The sequence below is a fragment of the Trichechus manatus genome, unplaced genomic scaffold (genome assembly GCF_000243295.1).
Source record: "Trichechus manatus latirostris isolate Lorelei unplaced genomic scaffold, TriManLat1.0 scaffold00073, whole genome shotgun sequence".
Classification (NCBI taxonomy): domain Eukaryota; kingdom Metazoa; phylum Chordata; class Mammalia; order Sirenia; family Trichechidae; genus Trichechus; species Trichechus manatus.
Window position 1 is genome coordinate 11,544,595 of NW_004444009.1, and position 14,249 is coordinate 11,558,843.

General features: G+C 36.9%; 1 protein-coding gene across 1 annotated transcript in view; it reads right to left on the minus strand.

Moving 5' to 3' along the window:
• Positions 1 to 14,249, minus strand: part of CAPZA1 (capping actin protein of muscle Z-line subunit alpha 1) — a 51,213-nt gene that overhangs the window by 6,638 nt on the left and 30,326 nt on the right. Inside the window, exons 4-7 of the mRNA XM_004380402.1 lie at positions 10,108 to 10,171; positions 6,231 to 6,437; positions 3,045 to 3,124; positions 2,384 to 2,462 (exon numbers count right to left, since the gene is read on the minus strand). Coding sequence (XP_004380459.1) covers positions 2,384 to 2,462; positions 3,045 to 3,124; positions 6,231 to 6,437; positions 10,108 to 10,171 — 430 coding nt within the window. The remainder of the gene's footprint in view (positions 1 to 2,383; positions 2,463 to 3,044; positions 3,125 to 6,230; positions 6,438 to 10,107; positions 10,172 to 14,249) is intronic.

Genomic DNA, 14,249 nt, shown 5'->3' on the forward strand with positions numbered 1-14,249 from the left:
CTCAGAACCCATCTGAAGGAAGGAGATATGCAGAGCACATTCTTTTTGTCCAAGAATAAATACTATGCAATTAGTTAAACTTTCGTCATGTTTCTTAAGAACTAGGGCATGGACAGGAATATAGGGTAAGACTAGTTAAGTCTGTTTATGAAAACTGAAAACTCTAAAAATAACAATTTCATTCTCTAATACATTCATGATATAATAATTTTAGAAATTAAGCTTAAATTCTATCTATTCCAAAACAAAACCTTTCCTGGATCTTACCTGCTGATATAAAAATGGTTCCGTTAACTAATACAAATTTCAACATGATTATCATTAATGTAAACTCTGAGAATTTTTTTGCTTTCCCAGAACTATTCCTGTCTATAGAGTAGACTGAAGGGCTAAATATCTTATGACTTTTCCAAATAATTCTCACTCCGATTTTTAAAAATATATATAAATGAAGCAAAACCTTCCCAAAAGTGTGATCAAACAATCTGTGTTTAAAACATGTAAATGAGGGTCTGGGTACTGGACTGTTATAAAAGGATAATTAACCCATCACCCTTTGTGATGTATGCTGTTTATAGGTTTGCACTGGCAAAACGGAAACATAAATATTTCCTTCTAGAAGGAAAATATATTTACATAAATGGTGAATAAGTTGCCAAGTTAATGCTGATGCCATATTTACGAGATTTAAAGTGTTAGGCTACTCATAGATATGGTTAACAGAGATAGAACAATATGCTGTCTAGGTTAGGCTACCCAAGAAACAGACCCCAAGATAAATATTTGAGGGGAGGTAGTTTATGTGGGAGGTAATTGCAGAAGCACTAGTAGGAGCCTGAGGAAGTGAGACAAAGATGAGTGGAAGCGTTACAGGTGCATTAACGAGCAGGTTATAGTTGTAGGCACTGGGGATCTCTAGAAGACTACATAGAACACGATACAGAGTTGTGCCACCAGAGTGAGGAAGTGACATATTTATCTACCAACTCTTGTATGTTACTGAGGGCTGCTCCCAGAGCTGTGAACTCAACACTTCCAGCCTGCCTCATCATTGGGCATGCTCTTGCGGCCAGGAAAAGCCTCCAGGAAGAGAGATGCAGCAGCTTGTATTTGAAGCTATAGGTATGTATGGAAACAGCTGAGTGTAGACAGCGTCTACTACATACACTTTTTGATAAAATTATACTATTTAAAAAGACAACTCTTGCTAATTGTGATTTTTAAAACAAGACAATACAATGTAATATAGCTATACTCAGGTACTGACAGTCTCAGTTACCAGTAACTGTTTAGTCTGACTTTAGCGTTAGTCAGCCTTGAGAATTAAATCACCATAAATTTTTAAAGTCAAACCTCTGCTACAATATTAGAAGACTTCAATCCAGATAGGCATCAAATGTGTTACAGCTACTTTATTCATCTGCCAGTCTTTCCTGGCATGATCAGTAGTAATCTATTCTACTTGGCTATTTATATTCCATAAACTGATGACACCTGGCTATTCTCTCCAACTCCTGTTTTATGTACTTGGTTTTAAAACCTGTCATCACTGTAAAAAAAAACCCTATTCGTGTGGCTTTTTTCAGAGTTAAGAGCTAAACACACGCACACACATACACACACACACCCTAAGTAAGTTACACTAGCTGCTATACACCAAAACCAAACCCACTGCTGACTCACGGCGACCCCACGTGTTACTGAGCAGAACCGCTGTATAGGGTTTTCTTGGCTCTACCCTTTATGGAAGCACATCACCAGGCCTTTCTTCTGGGTGCTGCCGGGTGGGTTCAAACTGCCCACCTTTCCATTAGTAGCCAAGTGCAAACAGTCTGCGCCACCCGAGGACTTCCCAGTTGCTATAAACAAAACCCAAGACCAAACCTATTGCCACTGAGTTGATTCCAACTCATAGTAACCCTATAGGACAGAGGAAAACTGCCCCATAGGGTTTCCAAGGATCGGCTGGTGAATTCAAACTGCCGACCTTTTGGTTAGCAGCCGAATTCTTAACCACTGTACTACCAGGGCTCCAATATATAGTAACCTCTTAATAATTATTTCCTTCTTTCTTAACAATGCCGTCTGATAATTTTTGGAGGAAAAAAGGTTGTCTTTTTTTCACTTGTGAAGAGTAGACTGGAAAAAGAGAAAAATAACAAAGAAGCAGTATACTCCATGTGACTATGCTTTATCAACAGCTCTCTTTGCTTAACTGTGTCCCCAGGAAAGAGGCTTTTCTTTCTATTCACTGCCATCAATTTCCCTTTCCAAGTACATATAGGTGGTCCTTATTTCTAACACCAGAACAAATACCAACTTGCAGGTCTGGATTAAAGATAAGACATTTCAACTATGGCCTATTAACATGTTGAGATCTCACCTGAATTTTAAGGACTCCAACCACGTGAGCTGTAGGTGGTGTAATGGTGAACTTCCACTCTGATCTCCAACGACCATTCCTATTAAAACACACACACACAACACTGCAGAATTAGCAACAAGCACAAGAAAGAGGTGATCTGCCACTAAGGCAAAGGAGCTGGGAAAGAGGAAAAAAACAGCTGACAAATCCAAGGATCTGCCCATTCAAATACAAATTTTGATTTAAGTCGTCTAACTATAAGCCTTTTCTAAGTTGTTTTGACTTTCATTTTTTTTCTTAAAGTAGAAAACCATTCCTATTCTGTTCATGGGAGGCCCTTCCACAAACAGATGGAGCGGTGACTGATATGCAATTAACTCAAGTATTATTAACCTTAACCCAAGTAAAACTCAGGTTTCCAACTGGGCACTTTATTAATCCCTTAATCTCATTCAATATGAGGGTACTTTAAAAAAAAATGACAGATTATAAAGTCTTAGAATTCAGAGGAATCTAAATGATCATGTCCAAATACCTCATTTTAGAGACGGTGAACTGAAGCCTTTAAGTCAAATAACTTATCCTAAGCTAGTCAGATTAAAACCAAGTCTCTACTGGTTTGGTGGTTTCTTTCCAATGAAAACTAGACACAAATAGAAAAGAACTTTTACTTTCTTACCAGAAGTTTTTAGGTTGAAACTGGTGGCTTTCAATACATGCAATAATAGTCTGTTGTCCATCTATAGTTTTAGCATAAACCTATTGTTAGGAAAAAAAAAAAGAGTTAGACTCTGAAAACAATTTAAATAACCACAAACACTGCACAAAAGCAGTGTGCTAAATGCTTGGGGAAGACAAAGAATCAGACAGAATACGCTTATGACACAATAGAGTTAGTGGGATCTGAACACAAAGCAGAACATGCTAAGTTCTAGACGAGACAGTGGTACAATGAATACAGAGGGAAATATTGCTCCTGACTTAGGGTACAAGGGAGGTACCGTTTAGGCTGGGCCTTACAAGACAAATGATATTATGATAATCAGAGACTAAGAATAAAGATGGATAAACAGTCAGGCAGGAACTGAGGGCTTGATCAGTGAATCACAATTGGTTCTGCTAGGGTAGAGGATGTGTGTGAAGTGGACTTGTGAGAAACAAAATAGGATGGTAGATTTAGGTCAGATAGCAGATGTAAGAAGTTTGGACTTTATTCTACAGGCAGTGGAGAGACACTAAAACGACATGACCAGAACTATTATTTGGGGAAAATAATCAAGTATTGGTGTACAGATTAAAATGGAAGAAAAACCAGAGATAGGTTACGTGGTCACAGATTTAGTTTAGGTAATGAGCTAGGGTAGTTATCAACGGGAATAAAAAGAAGGGGTCACATACAGAGTACAGAAGTACAGTCAAAGTCTAGCAATATATTGCAAGTAAAGGGCAAAAGGAAGGAGCCAAAGTGATTGCACACTTGGATGACTAGAAAGTAGTGTGTCATTAACAACTCAGGAAATCAGATGGAAATGTTTGGCAAGTAGTTAGAAATATCAACCATCCTTAATGTGGGGGAGATAAATGGAAATGTGATCACCAAGAGAAAGCAAAGAAAATAGTCCTTTATAGTTTACAGAATGTTTTTTCACTTTTATTTTCCTTTTGCTCTAATAAATACAGGGAAACACATTACCATCATCTACAGATGATAAAGCTGAAGCTCACAGAGGTTGACTGAGTTGCCCAAGGTCACTCAGAAAGTACATGGTGAAGGTAGAACCCCAATCTCTCTTTTCTGACATCAAATTCTGCATTCTAACACCAAATACATCCAATATTAAATGGATTATGAGCTTTAAAGAGAGAGAAATGCTAGAAAAGAAAGCAGCACTGGGGAATGCCTACATTTACAAAGGTAGAGGAGGGAAAAGAAACGAGTAGACAGAGTAAGAATAATTAGAGTGTGCTGACATAGCAGCCAAAGCAAAAGATAATTTCTAGACGTAGCTCATTTGCCTCAGTATGAAATGCCATACAGAAGTCAAGGATTAAGAAAAGTGCACTGGATCAGGCAATTCAGGAACCATTCGTAACCTCAAAGAGCAGTTTCTGTAAACTGGGGACTGAGGCCAAAATTCAAAGGGTTAAGAAGTTGGTAGGTAATGAGGAAATGGAACTAGTAGAAGTAGAATGCTCCTTATTTTGGTGGTGAAGCAGAGAAACAGAAAGAGAGATGAGGGAAAGGAAGAAGTGGAGGAGAGGAAGGAAGGGCAAGGGGGAAAGAGGAGAAGAGAAGTAACTTATAGGAACTATTATGACTGATGGTAAGTTTTTTTCTTTCCCTTAAGGATAGGAGAAATAAGAATATTTCTAGGTAAAGAGAAACGTATTAGAAGAGAAAACAAAGCCACAAGAAGACGTCTTGAAGTAGGTGGAATACTATGCAATTAAGAATAAGGATACTTCTTCCTCAGATTCAAGAAAAGAAAGATTTCTGAATGTGGAGAGAACAGAAAGAAAAAGGTATCACATCAGTCTCAATCCTAGTAAAATGTAGGGGATTAGATATCTGTCTGAGAACAATGAAAAAGGTTTGAAACAAATGATAGAGAAAATTTGACAGGGAATAATGAGATAAAATTAACAATTACTATCAGGATAGCTGATAATGTAAGACAATCGTGTACAATTGTGTACCATTAGAACAATTCCAAGACTTTTATGAACTCATCTGATAGCTAAGAGAAGTAGTAAAAAAAAAAAGAGACAGTAGGTTATTTGGTGTTGGAGCTCTCCAAGTTAAGAATTTCAGAAAGTCGAGGGAGTGACAAATTTCAAATGGGTAACAAATGGTGAGTTGAAAGTATACTGATGGTTGAATAGTCAGTTTCTAAAAGGCGGCATGTCATGTCTCCCTTTGCAATGTTGGGTTTCCAGAAGAACACTGTACTTATCTACAAGAATGGATTCTCTCATTAAAAAAAAAAATCAAAGTTATAATAATGACAGCTAACATTCAAGCAGAGCTTACTATGTGCCAGACACTGTTCCAAGCACGTTACATGCATTAACTCACTTAATCCTCTGAGGTAACAACTATTATTTCCATTTCACAGATGAGGGAACAGAGGCACAGAAGTGTTAAATAATTTGCTCAAGATCACATAACTAGTTAAGTGGCAGGGCTTGGATTCAAATCAGTCAGTATGGTTTCAAAGTAACTGCTCTTAAACACTATTCTATACTGTCACTCAATTAATCATTACATATTTCAAATATTCTGACCAATTTTTTAAAAAATAATATGCCACAATCTTATAAAGAAGAAATGATAGGGCCAAATTTACTATTTTTAGAGCCAAGAGGTAGTAAAAGAAAATCAAATTACTGTTAATTTTTTTTTATTTAGTTCAAATACTTTTGACTACGCAATGAAAACATCTAAACTATGCAGAGGTAGCATTGTATAAAAAAGCCCATATCAAAAAGCCATAAATATGGCCAATGGCTCTCCAAACAATCTTAATTTGCCATTTTTACCCCATGTCTAAGCTATAGAACTTTAAAAACTTTTTTTGATGGGTGTAAGGCAATTTCAGATGGGCAAATCTAAAAATGTAAAGTAGAATACACTGAGTTTTTTTTTAATTTACGCATTTGGGTTTTTTTTTTTTTTGCATTGAGATTTTTAAAAAGAATTCTCCAGATGAAAATTTCCATTTATATCCTTTTCAGAAATGATTTAGGAAATAAAATGCAGAGAAGATCATAACTAAGAAGGAAGTGATGTTTGTCTGACCAAAGTCCCCAAAGGATAAGGTAAATAAAAACAAAACATTCTCTGATAATGAAGCAGGTACTTAACAGTACAGAAGCCGTTGGAATAATGATCTTTCACATAGGCCCTTAAAGCACTGTCACAGGATTCTCTCCAAGACTTCAGGCCTCCATCTACTTCCTCTGGATGGGGGTCACTTGCTTCTTTCCGTAAGTGATCAAATTTAAAGGAAATTTTGTTTCTCGGATCTAAAAATCTGCTATTACCCAGGTCACCGTGTTCTGTAATTAAGACCTTCCAAAGAATAATTACAAATATGAGTAACTCTGTAAAAAAAACAAAGTTTAGTGCTGCTTGTCACATCTTGCAAAAACAAAAATTTTGAGGAAGACAGTTAACTTTTCATTTTCTCAGATTTGTCTCTCATATTGATGTATCGACCAAATCCCATTTTTATTCTTAGAGAAAATATTGTATTTATGGGTAAGTCAGCTTTAAACTGCAAAATTTCCCCCATCCTAACAAAACCTTTCACTTCTTGAATTCCTTCTATATATTTCTCGTGTATAGTTTACACATAGCTGTAATTATTTACATGTACACTTGTGCATCCTACTTTTTTCACTTATCCTGTGAAACTTTTTCAGTCACACTTAGCATTTAAAATAGGTAATACATTCACATGGTTCCCAAACACACACACACACACACACACACACACACACACACACACGCACACACAGTGAAGTATCTCCTTCTCACCCAATCTCCCATCTACCAAATTCCTAAAAAATCTTTCCTGCCCCCCACACAAGGTAACTGGTTTTATTAATTTAAAGGGGTTGACAATCTCCATACAGGTACCACCTATTTTCGTAAACAGTTTTATTGGAACATAGCCCTGATTATTCATTTTTGTAATGTTAATGCCTCTTTTCCCACTACATCAGAGTTGAGTTGCTGCAACAGAGATCCAGTGTTCTGCAAATCTGAAAATATTTACTATCTAACCCTTTACAGAAAAAGTTTACCAATCCTTGATTCAGGGTATTCTTTCAGCACTTTTTAAAAAATACAAGCAAATATAAATACGTATTCTAATCTCCACTACTTTCTTTTACACAAAATTAGCATACTGTACTGTACTTTGCTTTTTTAAAAAACTTAATTAGCTAAGAGATCTTTCCATATTAGTACTCATAGAACTTCTTTGTTCTTTATCATACCTGTGTAATACTCCACTGTTTGGAGGTACAAAAATTTATTCAACCAGTCCCCTATTAATGTACGGGCGGATTATTTCCAATCTTTCACTGTTATGAACAATACTGCAATGAACGTCCTTGTATATATGTATCTTTCAGCACACGTGCTAAGTACATCTGTGGGAAAAATTCCCTGAAGTGTGACAACTGGGCCAAAGGGTAAACACACTTGTAATTTTGACAGAGAAAGACAAATTGCCCATTATCAGTCAGTAGAAATTTTAACTGGCATTTCTTTTTATCTTTTAAAAATAATTGTATTGTTGTAAAAAATATACATAACATAAAATTTGCCTTTTTAACCATTTTTAAGTATATAATTCAGTGGCATTAATTTACATCCACAATGTTGTACAACTTCATCTTTTTAAAGTCATTTATATTTTCTATTCTCTGAATTGTTCATATCTTTTGCCCTTTTTTCTACTGGGTTTTGGTCATTTTCCTTTATTTATTAGGGAGATTAACCCTTTGCATATGTTTTGAGTTCCACATATTTTCCCCTAATGTATCATTTGTCTTTGGACACATTTACCATTTTTAACAATTACACATGATCCCACAATATTGATATATCATAGTATATGACTGTTGCTTTATAGTATGTTTTTTATGTTTGCTAGCATTAGTCTTCCATTGTTGTTCTTGATCAGAATAATCCTTTTGGGCCTGTTACAATTTTCTTAAGAATTATATGAAATCTATTTGAAAAACACACTTTCCCATATCACTTATATTTCTTATTCAGATAAGCTTTTCTATTATCATTTATATTTTTTACTCAGAAATGTGGCATTTAAAGCTACTTAATTTTTTATTTATTTCTCTGATTAAAGTGTGTATGTGTGTAAGTATATATGAACTCTGTGGCAGACTCTGCTAGTTGACTCTACTCAATATCCACTCTCCCCTTTTTTCTTACTAACTGAACCTCAAACTCTTTCAAGGAGGCAATGTGACTAGCTAAAAAATTACACTTCTTAGCTAGGGATAATGAAGTGATATGAGTTCTGGCAATAACTTATCAGTGGAAGTTGTTTCTGAAACAGCTGGCAGCATGCCTTTTGCACCTTCTCCCTTCTTCCTTTCTGGAACATGGATTCAATGTCCAGAGATAGAGCAGCCATCTTGAGAGCATGACAATGCAAATCATACCCTAAGGATGGCAGAATAGAGAGCTATAAACAACCTGGGTCTCTGATTGTATCACGGAGCTGAAGTAACAGCCCTAAATATTACCTCTATACTCCTTATGTAGGAAAAAGAAAATCTCTATTTAGTTAACCTACTGAAGGTTTTTGTTTTGTTTTGTTATATACAGTGAAGGTATCTTATTTAATAACTCATATACCTTTCCTTATGTACCATCCAGGTGGTGCTACTTTTTTTTGGGTTTACTATAAAGAATGTGATCACCTTTGGCTACATTTTTAAGTTGTTACTGGTATATTGGGAATGCTGACAAAGTTGACCATTTCTTACATAATGTACCTGGACACAGATCTCATATTTTAATAATTCCTCTATTAAAGTATATTTAATAATTCCTGTATTAAAGTACAAAATAAGAACTGCAAGCAATATTTACCACTTATTTTCTAGATTTTTTTTTTTTTTGCCTTTTATGTTTGTAGTTAACCTATTTTCACTGAGAAAATTTAGATAAGCAAAAATATTAACCAACACAAACAAAGAAAAAACAAATTCCAGTAATCCTGTCACACCAACACATACATTCTGGTGTATATTTTCCTAGACTTTTTTTTTTCTATGCACATCTATACACTTTATTTCTTCAATTCTAAAGATGCATATTTCACCACATGATTTAACATTTCAGAAACTGGGATATATCCTACAATTGATGGCATCTTAGGACTTAGTTTAATTGGTTTTTTTTTTTTTCTTTCTTAGCAGTACATAAGATAACAGCCCATCTTGCACAGAATTTAAGATGCACTGATCTAATACTATATTTCTGTTCATCTAAATATTTTAAGAATAAAATTGGCATAATTTTATGTAGGTTGGTTTATAATGTTTTAACTTAACATATTATAAACATCTCCCCAGATCAATAAATATCCACCTATATCAATTTTCAATGACTGCAGAGTATTTTGGTCTATAGACAGTTAATTTAGAATACTGGACATTTAGATTGTTCCTAGTTTTTCACTATTGTAAATTTTGCTTTGAATAATCTCTTTGCACATTTCTACAATTACTTCCCTGGGATAAATTCTGTGGAGGTTGATTCAAAGGGGATTCAGACCTTTAAAAGGCATTGGTACATAGTGCCATATGGCCTTTGAAGCATGTGGTAATGTATTTGCAAATAACTATGGTAATAATGGGAATATTTCCTTTGCTCCTGTTTTTCAATAGAACTCCTCTGTTCCTCCATTAAATATAATGTCTCTTGTTATTCTTACCAGGGAGAATTAGGAACAGCAGGAAAACCTATAGACTCAATTTCTTTTATTTTCACTGTTCTTGTTAGGAGCAGCTCCCTTCTTGTCAAAGAAACTACTAGTATTATCAGAGACAGGAAGAACTTCTTAAGGTACAGAGTATCTGCAAAAATTATGAAAACTAAGAAATGAATTTATTCAGTATCTGATCTTCAGATATCTGCTTTGGTTTCTAGGATTTTTACTCCCTGCCAGGTATAGCCTACCTAACACAAAAATTATTACCTGATCTTCATATCCTTCTATCTTCACAGGTGTGAACTGATCCATGTTATACTGGGCAAATGCACTGTTTTTTAAAAAATAAAAAAGAGAAAGGCGGTGAGAGGGAGAGAAAAGAATTATGTACAAGCAAACACAAAAAGTAGTTCACAGACCAGTGGAAGGAAATGTGAAAACATTACCTGGTGCTTTCCCCACTTCTTCCCTAGACATCTAGTATCAATGCCTTCCAGTTTTCTGAAGGGACTCCTCTCCACAGAGATCTCAGAAGTAACCCAAGCTTTGAAATTACCGTTTCTTCTCCATTCCTAAGCTCCTATAGAGCTCCCACTTATACAATTTCTAAGTTTTAAGCAACCAGACTATTGTGACTTGCCAACAGTTTTAATCATTTAGGCAGAATCTTCTCAGTAATTCAGAAGAAACTTTCAAATGACACCCTATTTTGCAAATTTCTTCTTTATCCTGGGTTCTATGAGGCAGGCCACGGTGGGAGATAATAATTAAATGTACTGGAAGGCATCTGACATGGGAAAAGGCTGAGGTGAGAGTTGAGCATGAGTCTAGTCTCAGAGTAGAGTCTAAGGCACAGAGTAGAAGTCAAAAAAGGAACGAGGGTATGAATAAATATCAAAGTACATGCCTAATACTGTTTATTTGTTCAGTGCTTGATTTATGAAATTCTGCATTTTAAATGGCTCCCAAGTTCATGTTACAAAGTAAGCTAAAGTAAAAAATAAGGTAAATGATAAAGATGAAAATAAGCTGCAATATAAGAAAACATAATATATTTGTATTCTTGGAAAGTAACAGTTTTCTGACAGAATTCACCAGCCCAATTTTAACCTATTAAATACCTGCTAGACCACTATTTTTTTTTTTGGTTTGTTTGTTTTGTTTTGGCAAAAGTGTAAATATATGGGAATTTTATTCAAATCATTTGTGTAGGCACACTATTAACTGGTAACAATAAAACAAAAACAACAATAATGTTAGTTACATGCCAGGACCCTATTATAAGAGTACTACATTTATCATTTATTCTTCACCACAACTCCCTGAGGTAAGTACTATTATCCTCCCCATTTTTACAATTGAGGAAACAGTAAATAGACATCAGAAATACCAAGATGTATGATACAGAGCTTATATTACTTATAAATCATTCTGTTTAATAGCTGGGTCATAGAAGGTTATATTATATGAAAGACCACTAGTTTTCAGCAGAGCAATAGACTTTTTCCAGGCTTTTCCCAAGAAACCAAAGTAACAAACAAATGTTTCAATTTCTTCAAATACTTAAGGCTAATCCTCAATCTTTTCACTTTGTCAAAAGTTATTACGTTTTTTTAAATGAATCATTCCTTAAAACACCACATCCCCATGTAGCAAAATGAGTCCCAAATGCGCTGGCTTTCAGAAAGGAATGTAAATTAAATGTTCACAGAAAGTGGATTAAATCTATATTTTGTTTTAACAACTTAGGGAGTAGGGAATATATAAGCACTCTGTTACAGGATATGTCCTAAAGCTATAAATTACAAACACCAATACCAAAATTTGTTTACATTTATCCCCATCTCAAGTAAAGGGTATCTCCATTCTAACAGTTGTTCACGCCAAAAACTTGGGATGATCCTTCTCTTTCTCTCACACTTCAAATCCAATCCATTAGTAAACCTTGTAGGCTCTGCCTTCACTGAGTGCATATTCAGAATCTGATTTCTTCTTCCCACCACCTCCACTGCTACCACTCTGGTCCAAACCACCATCATCTATACCCATACTCATCTCACTTCAACCTTTGCCCCCCTACACAGCAGCCAAGAGAAATCAAAGTAACAATTATTTCAAAATGATTATTCTAAAATATAAGTCTCATCAAGTCACTCTACTAAAAACACTCTAATAGCTCCTGTCTCTGAAAAAAAAAAAAAATCCAGTTTAACACGACCGGGAACATCCTACTTTTTCTAGAAGGGCTGGGAATTATCAGGGAATGGATCTGGTGGTCAGAAACACATGCGAAAATCCAGGAAAGAGGGTAACTACTAGGTCCTTCAGGCCTCCCTCATTCTATATACAAAAAAACCAAACCAAACCAAACCTATTGTGGTCAAGTTGATTTTGACTCATATCGACCCTATAATACAGAGGAGAACTGCCCCACAGGGCTTCCAAGGAGTGCCTGGTGGATTTGAACTGCCGACCTTTTGGGTAGCAGCCGACTTCTTTAACCACTACGCCACCAGTTTCCCTCATTCCATATAGAAGGTAATAAAGGGGCAGAGCCAAGACGGTAGAGTAGTCAGACGCTTCTGGTGGACCCTCTTACAACAAAGACCCAAAAAAACAAGTGATTCGATTATATACGACAATCTCGGAGCCCTGAACATCAAAGGCAAAGTTGAGGAACCAGACTCAGTGGCAGAGGGAGGAGGAGATGGATCAGAAGCAGCCTGGAGGTGCCAGACCCTTCAGGCCTGATCAGCTTGGGGGTGAGCAGTGAGGCAGGCAAGCATCGGTGCTCGGGAGGCATATTCCGCACAGGGAGAGACCCAGCCGCTGAGAGTCTACTCAGCCATGCAGAACCAGTAAGAAGCAGCCCTCGATCGCCAAAAGATAAGTATTTGCATCCAGCCTACCATTCAGATCAAAAACACCCACCACAGGGAAAAACCTCTCTCCCATTTACCTCACCACTCCCTGCTCTGCACTGGGTCCCGGACCACCTTCAGCAACTGGTGAGTCCCTTGGGCCATTAGTAGGATCTGTCACACGCCCTGAGCCATTCCCCCAGCCTTGGAGAGTGAACAAACAAATGGGAAAAAATAAACTGCCAGCTCCCCTAAGCCAGGAACTCAGGGTAGGCACAGCTCCTTGGCCTAGACACAGGCATAAGGGATCCATGGACTCTGAGTGCTTTTCTCCCTGCATAGACTTGTGTGGGCCCATTTCAACAGCATAGGCCCTCATTACCGCACTACAACAGGGTATATACCTGAAATCTAACTTCAACTCCTTCAGCTGTGAAGTGGCAGGTTCGTGACATTTCACTCTGCTCTGCCCATTAAGCAGGGTCTTCACCTACCCACATCAGGGGCCTGAGGACTGGTGGCTCCACCCACACCAACTAGCCACCTGCAATAGGGGCCCAAGAATAAGAGGTGCCCCCCAGTCCTTATAGCCAACAGTACTGGGTGCTCATAGTCCGGCTGCAAAACCCACCCACCTACACGCTCTAGAAAACAGGGAAACGCCTTCCTCCTGGACACTCTGGGGCAGCCGTCAGCCCACTGCCTTACTCAGAGTGTGCCCCCCTGCTGCAGCCAGAAGCCTGTGCCTACACCAATCATCCATACCTGTCTAGGACTGTAGGTGAGAGCCTGCACAACACACTTGGTGGCTATCTATCTGAGCACCTGAACTGAATCCATACAGGAGGAGTGGGCGGACTCCTGAGCTCATATACCTAGTAACAGATCTAACCATCTGGTGATGGGACATCAAAGCTTCAAAGGTGCCAATAATCAAACTAGCTCACACGAGCAGCCTATTTGGGCTTATCAAAACAAAACAAGAAGCTAGGACACAGTAAGCAAACATAAAATAAACAAATATAATAACTTATTGATGGCTCAAAGACAACAGTCTATATGAAATCACAAAACAAGGCAGTTCATCATGATGGCTTCAGCAAGCTCCCAAAACAAAGAATCAAGAAATTTTCCAGAGGAGGAAAATTTCTTGGAATTACCGGAGGCAAAATACAAAAGATTAATATACAGAACTCTTCAAGAGATTAGGAAGGAAATTAAGTAAAATGCAGAACATGCAATAGAGGAAATTTAAAAGATTAGAGAAGAGTATAATGACAAATTCAACAGACGGCAAGAATCCATAGAGAGACAGCAATCAGAAATCCAGAAGATTAACAATAAAATTTCAGAATCAGACAACTCAACAGAAAGTCATAGAAGCAGAACTGAGGCAATGGAAGTCAGAATTAGTGAGACTGAAGGTAAAGCATTTGACACCAACTTATTTGAGGAAAAATCAGATAAAAGGACTAAAATAATGAAGAAACCCTAAGAATTATGTGGGATTCTATCAATAGGATTAACCTACGAGTGACTGGAGTACCA